Raw genomic sequence first — 10,406 nt, forward strand, 5'->3', positions numbered from 1 at the left:
ATTATAAGGTGCCATTGATTTGCTTCTTTCAATGCTAGTTGGTTGGGTTCTGGTTGGCATCTATCTTCTAACCATCCCTTCATCAATTGACCCACAAAAGATGCAATTGGGGTCCCAAAAAAACTTTTGATCTTATCAAAATAATATGACCAAATTAGCAATCAAAAACATTTCTAAAAAGGTAACTCTTTATTGTTGTGCAATTACAGATTTTTAGTAATAAATATTGTCGGTTTATTCACTTTAAAAACAATAAGAGTAGATGATAAAAACACTAATATATATATATATATATATAAGTTGTCGTTTCTTGTGGCATTAATTTGAATGACTTCCTTCGGGACTGGCACTAGGCATACGAGACTAAGGCCTAAGCTAGGGCCTCACATTTAATAAGAACCTATATAATTTATATTTTTTAAAAATTATATTTATATTTTTTAAAAATTATATTTAATTTTTTACTATTTGTTAAAAATTTTAACTATTCTTTAAAACTATAAAATTTAATATTATCAATATATCTAATAAATTTGGTATTATAATAGGGCTCCACAATTTTCTAATCCTCAATTTTTTAAAAAAAATTATATTTAAAATTCTTATTTACTATTATCCTATCACATTTTTCTAATTTTGAAATTTTTAAATATTTTTTAAATTATAAACTTAATTTACAAGACTATAGTTAATTTCATCTTATAATAAGCCCAATAATTTTTTAGGTCTCCGAATATTTTTTTTTTCTTTTTAAGAATCATATTTAAAATTTATATTTAAAAATTTTAAGTTTTTTTTTTAAACAATAAAAATTTAATTTATAATGATGTCAATATGCAATCAATTTGGTCTTATACTAGAGTCTCACAATTTATTATTTTTTAATTATATTTTAAATTTTTATTACTATTATCCTATCCACATAATATTATTTTATCAATGAGTTTTTTTATACATTATAGGTAGATTATATACAAAAATAAAAAAATTTCCAACTCTCTAGATTTTTTTCATATCAAAATTTTATTTATTATGATTATTAATAATGAATTTTTATGAAATTTTTTATTTAATAAAAATTATTTTTAAAAAAATTATGAACTCCATTTTTACTAATTAAGACCGGCCCTAATTGACTTAGACATAATTGCCGCAATTTGAATGACATACACATAATTCGTACTAGCTTAGTTTGCAATTTATCATAAAATAAAATTATCTTTAATTTGTTGATTCGAAAAAAATAAAAAAAAATAAGCATTGTTTTCAAATAATAAATTTTGTGTCAAACTTGAAGACTTTAGAAAGCAATTCTTCCTTCTTGAAGTTCAACTATGTCATTAATTTGAATGGGTTGCTAGTATAAATATAAATAGTCAAAATCTACTTAAAAAATTGTTTGTGTTCTCAAAATTTACTCCTACTTAAATTTTAATTTGATTTTAAATGACTTTATAGAACAATTGTCTTGGACAACTCAAGATCAAAAGTCTAAAACATAAATTATACTGTCTTACTCAAAGATTTGATATTAATTCTTTGGAGTCCAAATCACTTCATTAACTTTGATTTCTTACTGAGTTAGATATGCTCATTGGTTGTTGACCTAATCAAAAGTTTATAAAATAAGAATAGGTCTTCCAAGGTTTCTCCAAATCCATCTAGTCTCATGTTAACCATAATAAGGGATGAAGTAAATAAATAAAAATAAATAAATAAAAACTAATGTATCAGTCTAGTCCTTGAACTAAAGGATTTAAATAAAGATTCTTTATCTCTAATTGAACTAGAGGATTTAACTAGGCATTCTTTGTTTTTAATTATTAATTACTATTATATATGCGTGTGTGTATATATATAAGATAACGTTCTTAGACTCAAACTTCTTTGCATTAATTATTTCATAAAAAATAATAAGAGCTGGTGATCTTAGAAAAGTCCAATAAGAAAGCACAATTACTTTTTAGTCAAAGACACTGAAAGGTCAACAAGTAATAATAACTTTAAAGTTGTCATTATAAGTTCGGCAACCTAAATATCTAAAAAGCATGAAATAGTACTATATATAATTAACAAAGCTTGGTTTTTAAATACGGTGAACAATACAAGCAAATCAATACATTATTATATAAAACAGTTGCATGATCATGGCTTCTTCTAGTTCAATAGAAAAAAGTCCTCAACTGTCTAGAACTACTTCTAAGTTAGGTTTATCAACTTAAGATATGCATACCAACTTAGGTTACATGGCCAACACTATTGTTACAAGATCTAACCAACTTATAGTTTATATTACTCATGCTATCATGTATATCCCTCTCAATTAATCTAAGATACATATTCATATACATATACATATATATTATCAGCCAACTTCATAATTAAGCCACTACTCTGTCTAGTTCAAGTTCTACTTGGATGGACCATCTAAGCAAAACAATTTATTTATTTATTTTTTTTTTAAAAAAAAAAGGACAAGCGTCAGAACCCAGGGACGAACACGTGGGGGAATCACGCTCACCACCGAACCGTGCTCTCATTTTGCGCGAGATGAGGATCGAACTCGGAGAGCCACGCTCGACACTCAAGACGAACATCCTACATAAGGGATTCGATGCCAATAAACCAAATGGTCGTTGGCCTAAGCAAAACAACTTCTCATGTGTATCAGTGTATGTATAATAAAATAAACATACGGAATAAGGTAAAATTAAAGGGTGTATATACATTATATATGGACAAGCTAGCTAGAGCTAGTCCTAATTGGCTAAACCGTGTATGTATTGATTATGGGGAGGTGGAATTAGATGGGCAACGTTCAATGAGATACGTGCTTCACGAGAGGACCCCACCAACTCTTGCATGTGTTCATAAATAAAGATCTTACTTCCTTCTTCTCCTCCTCAAACCAATTGCTCTCAACTCTCTCCCCTCCTCTCTTTTTCTCTTCTTTCTATCAATCTTTCTCTCTGTTTCAAATTATTTTTCTATGGAGTTCATGAATGGTTGCCTAAGCATACTGATGCACTTGGTGATACTAGTGTTCTTAGTTTTCTACTTGCCAATATCCTACTTGTGGAGGTTGGTGCTCTTTGTTTTTGTCAAGCCTTTTACTATGGAGGACATGAAAGACAAGGTGGTTCTCATCACCGGTGCTTCTTCTGGCATTGGAGAGGTTAATTATTTCAATAATTTTCATCATTTTCTTTCTCATACCTTTGTTAAATTTAGTATGCATATATGTTTTCTTCTTTTTTTTCCACCAAGTTTATTCAGTTTGTTCTTATTCTCTTTTTAAATGAATTTAAAGTTTGTCCACTTGCTTTGAAAACAAAAAGTCACTTCACAACTTGCAAAGTCACAGTTACAAATAAAAGAAATTAAAGAGCTTGTTTCACGGAGACACAAATTAATTACTTTGAGACTTTTTCCGCCGACCAATTCATTTTCTCATTAAGTTTTATAATCTTATACATACATACATACATACATACATATGTATGTATGTATATTAATATATATATATATATATATATGCATGAGCTAAAATCTTAATAGAAAACTACTGAACTTTTCAGCAACTGGCATATCAATATGCTAAGCGACAAGCTTCACTAGTAATTGTTGCAAGGAGGGAGAATGCTCTCAAAGAAGTAGCAAAGAATGCCAGAGAGATGGGCTCTCCGGATGTGCTTGTTATTGCTGCCGATGTCTCAGACTCCTGCGAGTCGAAACGAGTTATCGATGAAACTATTTCGCACTTTGGAAAATGTAAGAACATGATATATACTCTTTGAGCACATATATATATAATTAACACTAATGGTTTAAGCATTCGATCATTCATTGAATTTTTTTTTTTTATTATGTTTTTCCCTTTTATAATCTTCAGTGAATCATCTTGTTGCTAATGCTGGCATCTGGTCTTGTTGCTTGTTTGAAGAAATCACCAACATTTCAGCTTTCACTCAGCTCATGGTGATTATAAATATATACTAATTAAATTAAATCTTGCCGTTATGAATTAAATCATGTGAACTAATTAACAATTATAAGGTTTAACATAACCTTTGTTTTTCTCAGGATGTGAATTTTTGGGGTTCTGTATATCCAACATACTATGCAATTCCACACCTAAAGAATAGCAATGGAAACATTATTGTGACTGCTTCCATTGCCGGCCAAGTTCCTACGGCTAGAATGAGCTTCTATAATGTAAGAATCAATCAATAAATTAACATGAATTCATGATCAAATTAAGATATATAACCAAATTAATTAATTGTGATATTTCAGGCTAGCAAGGCTGCATTAATTCGGTTCTATGAGACAATTCGGTCAGAATTAGGTTCGAAAGTTCGCGTCACAATAGTATGTCCTGGCTATGTCGCATCGGAGCTAACCAAAGGCAAGGTTCTCAAGCAAGGAGGTGAAGTCGGGATCGATGAACAAGTTCGAGACGTAAGTATATATATTTATATATATATATATATATATATTTTTTTTTTTTGAAATAAGTGTAGATAAACCACAGATTTATTGAAAGAGAAACAAACAACAGTACAAAATATATTTATATATATCAATCCAAATCTATATATATTTTTACCGATTTAATTAACTGGTTAATTATATAAGTTGAGGATTAAATTCAAACATAATATAATGTTGAATTATATTGATTTTGATGATGAGCAGGTACAAGTTGGCCCATTTCCAGTTGGATATGCTGATAAGTGTGCAGAGGTCATTGTGGATAGTGCATGCAGAGGAGATGAGTATGTGACATGGCCATCTTGGTACAGACCTTTCAACATGATAATGTGTGTGGCTCCTGAAGTCATCAACTGGTTCTCTCAATGCTTTTATGGCACAACACCAGGCACAGATCTCAACCACACTCTCAGCAAGAGAATTCTTGAATCATCTGGTGCCAAGAAGTTCTTGTATCCATCTTCCATTAGATCTTCCAATTCTAAGGACTGAATCTAATTATAAGCAGTAATATTTTAGTTCTTGGAAGCACTGAATTAATGATTTAAGTTTATAAATAAGTGTATATGTTCTTGTATCCATCTTCCATTAGATCTTCCAATTCTAAGGACTGAATCTAATTATAAGCAGTAATATTTTAGTTCTTGGAAGCACTGAATTAATGATTTAAGTTTATAAATAAGTGTATATGTTCTATATTTATATATATGGTTCATATATGAACTATATATATATATGTCATTGAAATTTGTTTGAGATTCAATAAATAAAATGCTCAATGGTTTGTTTTGCATGGCGCGTTTGATGTTGTTGTTTTGTTGCAGTTATAACTGAGCCACTTTTCTAAGCAAGCCTTTGACATCATGTGTATATATATATATATGCTTGGCTTGGTCGGCAAACTTTATGATCATCAATAACTTGTACTACTTTTTTTATTGAACCATTCCAAGAAAATCAATGTGAACAAATTAATGTTTTGTTTTGGAGTTAAGCTTAGAAATATTTATTAAGATTAGATATTTACATATGTGTGTTTGATAAATGGAATAAATGATAAAAAGAGGAGAACCAAGTGTGAGTACAAGCAAAGGCAAAGTGACACCAAGTCAAGAAGATGTGACATTGATCTTATCATGGAGGGGAGCTTTGTAATATGTCGGATGATTCTCATTTGGCCCAAGCCTATCAATTGATGTGTGTTATTATTCCCCCCACTCAACTTGTGAACTAACTTTTTTTTTTCTTCTTTTTTATTTTTTATTTTTTAAATAAGCCACTCAAAATATATTAGATTTGTGTTTTTCCCCCACTTTTTTTTTTAAAAATGAAAAATGAAATGTATGATGTGATATTTATTAATTTATATGAAGTGTGTATATATATATATGTACTCCATGCATTTTTCTTCTTTAATTTTTATTTAATTGAAATTTTTTCTAAAAAATAGTGAATTATTTGTGACCATTTATTTTTCAATATTATCTCATAATACTTTTATGTGTTTTATAATAACACGAAATAATGCATTAAAAAAAGGAAGAAGAACAAGATATAATTAACAAGCAAAATTACTTAAAAATAAGTTCATTGTTTAATTAAAATCTTAATTAAGACCAAGTACCGATGTTTCTTATCTTAAGATCATGTCGGAACTCTTTCAAGAAAGCAAAGATACACTGTAATCAAGCCAAGAGTAGAGTTTTGTACCAAATGGGGTCCAACTCAAACAACTCTTTTGACACTTAAATAAGAGATCTTGATGTCACACTCCTTCTCATGAAAGTAAAGTTAGAAGTGATATATACTCCCCCAAGTTTAGGATTTATATATGTACTTGATGAAGGTGGCCCAAATGATTAAGACAAACAAATAGTTTAAAGCTCACAGCTTACCATTGTCTTTGAATGCAAATAAAGTAAATAATAATTATTATTTTACTTAATAGTGATTTTGAATTCATGTGATGTTATAGTGTGGTTTGTCAACAGCTACTTCTCAGGGTTTTTGAGAAGGTGGCCCTCCATGTCTCCATTATGGGATGCACTCTCATAATCTATGGAATCACCAACATACACATACCCCACTCTCACTATTTGTTTATTTTGTTTGATTATTATTGCCTAAATATCTTAATCAATTCATATTCTTTGCTTATTGATAATATACTTATATATATATATATATATATATATATATATATTTTTAAAAAAAGTAATGTTAATGATGTTTGTTGGTTTGTTTATCCTTGATTTGTGTTAATGTTTTGATATGATTTGATATGATGGGATATGAATCCGGTGCTCATAGTCATAGCTAGTTTAGCTAATGAATTATTGTATACAAAGTCAAGCAATTTGCAACTAGTTTAATATTAATCTAATCTAATTAATTAATTAATTAACACAAAATTATTTAAAAAATTGTCACTTTTTACCGTTCACATGAAGAATAATGTTTATATGCCAATGCATCTTTTAAAATAATCTTTATGTTTATATAATAATTAAGTTTTCAATAATATATTTTGTTTTTATTTATAAAAATAGATAAAACACAACTTTATTAAATTAATATGAGAGTAAATAAAAAAAATAACATAAATAAAAGTAAAATAATAACAAAACTAAAATACATGATAAATTATCCTAAACAAACAACTTAAAAATTAAGAAAAATAAAGAGTTTTAGGTAATGATAGTCAAGTGAAATCATTCTTTGCTAAATGCTCTAGGGGATTGTCATATACGATTAAGAGGGTCTGTATCAATAACTTCACGAGCAACATCACAAGTAATAAAAAATATGTATTATAAAAAAAATTATATTATAAAATTCGAAAGAAAAAAAGGAGGTTAAAAAATTAAAAAATAATAGTAATAAAGTTAACGACCTCTTAGTCTATTAACACCGATATCTTTTGTATAGATTATTCGTGTCTTTTCTGAGAAGACGAATTCGATCATCAACTCAAGTATGATCCGAATATAAATGAGTCGATGTATTAACTCTTCATTTGTGTACATTTCTGACACAAGCAATTGATTCTTTTATATATATATAAAAAAATAAATAATTAAATAATTAAAGAGAAAAAACAATAGTAAAAAAATTGAAAAAGGGAGGAGAAGAAGAAGAAGAAGAATAAGGAGAGGAGGAAAGAGAGGATTAATTAGGAAGAAATAAGAAAGAATCCAAGTTTGCAAGCATTCTCTGAAATCCAGGACACCCCACAAAGATCAGAACTTTTTGCTCCACTTCCACTGCTAGTGTGTGTGTGTGCTTGTGTTGTGATGGATCCCAAGAAGAAGACTTGCCAGGAAGAGTTGGCCCTCCCCCACAACAACAAGAGTGAACCCACCACCACCATTACCACCACCACCACCACCACCACCAAGCTCCACATGGACAAAGAGGAGCCCCAAAAGAAGCAACTAGCACCAAGAAGAAGCTCCAATAAGGACAGGCACACCAAGGTTGATGGCCGAGGTAGGAGGATCAGGATGCCTGCCCTTTGTGCTGCCAGGATCTTTCAGCTTACCAGAGAACTTGGCCATAAGTCTGATGGTGAAACCATCCAGTGGTTGCTCCAACAAGCTGAACCCTCCATCATCGCTGCCACTGGCACTGGCACCATCCCTGCTTCTGGCCTTACTGCCTCTGGTGCTACCTTGGCTAGTGGCTCTGGCTCTGTTGGGTTACAGCAACAACAACAGCAGCAGCAGCAGCAACAGAAAGGTGATGGCTTGAATTGGGCCAGTGTGTGGCCTGGGATGGGTGGAGGGGGTTTTGGATTGGGGACTGTGGGGTTCCATGGGTTGGAACTACCTGGAGGAAGCTTGTCAACCATGAGTTTTGCTTCTTTGCTTGGTGGTGCCCATGGTCCACAGGTTCCTGGGCTGGAGCTTGGTCTTTCACAAGATGGGCATGTTGGGGTGTTGAATGCTCAGGCTCTTACTCAGTTTTATCAGCATATTGGGCAGAACAGGGGTGATACTAGTGCTGCTGCTGCTGGTTGTGTTGATGGTGAAACTGCTCATTTGCATCATCATCATCATCATCGTCAGCATCATCATCATCATCATCAACAACAACAACAACAACAACAGTCTTCTTCTGCAGTGGATGATTCACAAGGATCAAGACAGTGAAATTGAGGTTGGAACCAAAAGAGAAATTTTTCTGCAGTTTCACAATCCTTGCTTGGTGTTGTGAGAATTTGCTTGATTCTCATATGGGTAATTAATTATCTGGTTGTTGTTGTTGCTGTTGTTGTTGATTTAGGATTTTGATCTCTCTGGTATGTTGTTATTTAATCTGTGATATGGTCTTTTGTTTCTGTTTTGGTGCTTGGATGTGCAGGTGTATAGTGTGAGGCTGGGAGAAGGTTGCAAGGGGATTTCTTGTTTGCTTCAAGGTGTGTAGATATGATTTTTTTTCTTTTTTCTTTTTTTCATTGAAGTGGTTTGTTCACTTGTTTTCATTTTTATTGTTAGATTTTGGATGAATTGTGATCGGCTTGTTTTGTGAGGAATAAATATTGAGTTTCCATTCTATTATAAGTGGAATGAATGATTGTTCAGCATTGTTAAGAGTTTTTGTCATCATGCCTGTCTCATTGCATTAACATATGAAAAAAAAATCAGTAATAATGAACATACTTGCGAATGTATTTTAGTTGATTATGAAATTGTACAAATGGATTGTGCATTATGTTAACAAGAAATACTCATTCAGTTAAAGAAAAACTTAATGTTCTTATTCATCTTCAAAATATAAGATTTGGCTTTAGTTATTGGAGCTGGAAAGTCTCATAGATATTGTTTTAAAATCACCTCTATCATTTCAATTGGGTTTAATTCAAAAAACTCCTTAACGCGTTAGACTTCATTGCATATTTTTGTACGATTGTTGGTTTAAAAGATTTTTGTTTCTTGATGATTGATAGGCATTCGTTGAGTGTGTTGAATATATTGTTTACAGTCTCTACGTGATTGTTAGGTTTGACTCTTAGAAAGTTTTGGTTATGAATCTTTTGATTGAAGAGTTGACAATAAGATTTATGTTGGGTTGGTTTGATCATACACTAAAGTTATCCAACTTCTCTTATTATTTAAACCTCAACAAAAGAGGAAATAGACCAAGTGTTAGACAAATATTTCTGTTAATGTTCATCGTGTAATGAATTTGGTATCAGTCAAATCCATCATCAATGTTGAAGTGAATGATAGAGGTTTTTTATTATAAAGATTTTATTATTCAATGTTGGAATCTATTATTTGTTGATGATATCGTCTCTTCAATTACGTGTATCTCATTTTAATAATCTAGTTTTATTAACAGTCAAGTGATCTTATTTTCCTTTGTAAACTGAATAGAATTTCATCTTGTTTACCAATTACTTTTGTAAAAAAAATTTGCAGATTTTTTCAGAGGAGAATTTGTTTTTCACTTTGTTTTTTACCTTGATTAGGAATTGTTTAAGTCTTACTCTAGGCCAAAGATTTTTATTTTTTCGTTGAAAGCACCTTCTTCTTTTTTTCATGTCGATATTGTTAAAAGTTAATTATTCTGACAGTAAGGATACTGTTTTTTGGGTTTGAATGTGTTTTGAGTCCATATACCTATGAATCCTTTAAAACTCATACAATGTCTGTATTTTTGTTGGAAAGTTAGACAGGCAGAATTGGATTCCCATGGAACATTATATTGTCAAAATCTAAAACTTGTTCAGAAATATCTAAGAATCCTATACTCATTGTTTTCATGAAGTTTTTTAAACTATCAAATAATTGATCCTTATTTAGTGACACTACCCTTCTCCGACACAATTCTTCGGATTCGGACTACCAAATCCACCTAAAATCATTCCTCAAAACAAAAAGAATTGTACATTAATGTGCTTATAAAAA

General features: G+C 30.7%; 2 protein-coding genes across 3 annotated transcripts; both read left to right on the forward strand.

Annotated features, from left to right (window-relative positions):
- Positions 1-2,911: 2,911 nt before the first annotated feature.
- LOC120260704 (11-beta-hydroxysteroid dehydrogenase 1A-like) lies at positions 2,912-5,287 on the forward strand. Its single transcript, XM_039268256.1, has 7 exons — positions 2,912-3,175; positions 3,579-3,771; positions 3,893-3,978; positions 4,084-4,215; positions 4,297-4,461; positions 4,699-4,964; positions 5,087-5,287. The coding sequence occupies exons 1-7, from the start codon at positions 2,990-2,992 to the stop codon at positions 5,106-5,108; spliced, it is 1,050 nt and encodes a 349-aa protein (XP_039124190.1). The 5' UTR covers positions 2,912-2,989; the 3' UTR covers positions 5,109-5,287.
- A 2,334-nt stretch (positions 5,288-7,621) lies between these two features.
- Positions 7,622-9,152, forward strand: LOC120260375 (transcription factor TCP20-like). 2 transcript variants are annotated; one of them, XM_039267842.1, is made up of 3 exons: positions 7,622-8,732; positions 8,857-8,911; positions 8,991-9,152. In XM_039267842.1, the coding sequence occupies exon 1, from the start codon at positions 7,788-7,790 to the stop codon at positions 8,643-8,645; it is 858 nt and encodes a 285-aa protein (XP_039123776.1). In that variant the 5' UTR covers positions 7,622-7,787; the 3' UTR covers positions 8,646-8,732; positions 8,857-8,911; positions 8,991-9,152. The 2 variants fall into 2 exon arrangements, with proteins under 2 accessions (XP_039123776.1, XP_039123775.1); XM_039267841.1 differs by having other exon boundaries at positions 8,857-9,152.
- The last annotated feature ends 1,254 nt before the right edge of the window (positions 9,153-10,406 follow it).

This window comes from Dioscorea cayenensis, chromosome 5, assembly GCF_009730915.1.
Source record: "Dioscorea cayenensis subsp. rotundata cultivar TDr96_F1 chromosome 5, TDr96_F1_v2_PseudoChromosome.rev07_lg8_w22 25.fasta, whole genome shotgun sequence".
In the NCBI taxonomy this organism is placed as follows: domain Eukaryota; kingdom Viridiplantae; phylum Streptophyta; class Magnoliopsida; order Dioscoreales; family Dioscoreaceae; genus Dioscorea; species Dioscorea cayenensis.

What these genes read in the sequence shown, in the direction of transcription:
- LOC120260375 (XM_039267841.1), top strand. Translation starts at nt 7,788, where the DNA reads ATGGATCCCAAGAAGAAGACTTGCCAGGAAGAGTTGGCCCTCCCCCAC.
- LOC120260704 (XM_039268256.1), top strand. Translation starts at nt 2,990, where the DNA reads ATGGAGTTCATGAATGGTTGCCTAAGCATACTGATGCACTTGGTGATA. An exon ending in CAGCTTTCACTCAGCTCATG is followed by an intron (nt 3,979 to 4,083) that starts GTGATTATAAAT and finishes TGTTTTTCTCAG; the next exon opens with GATGTGAATTTTTGGGGTTC. An exon ending in CTAGAATGAGCTTCTATAAT is followed by an intron (nt 4,216 to 4,296) that starts GTAAGAATCAAT and finishes GTGATATTTCAG; the next exon opens with GCTAGCAAGGCTGCATTAAT.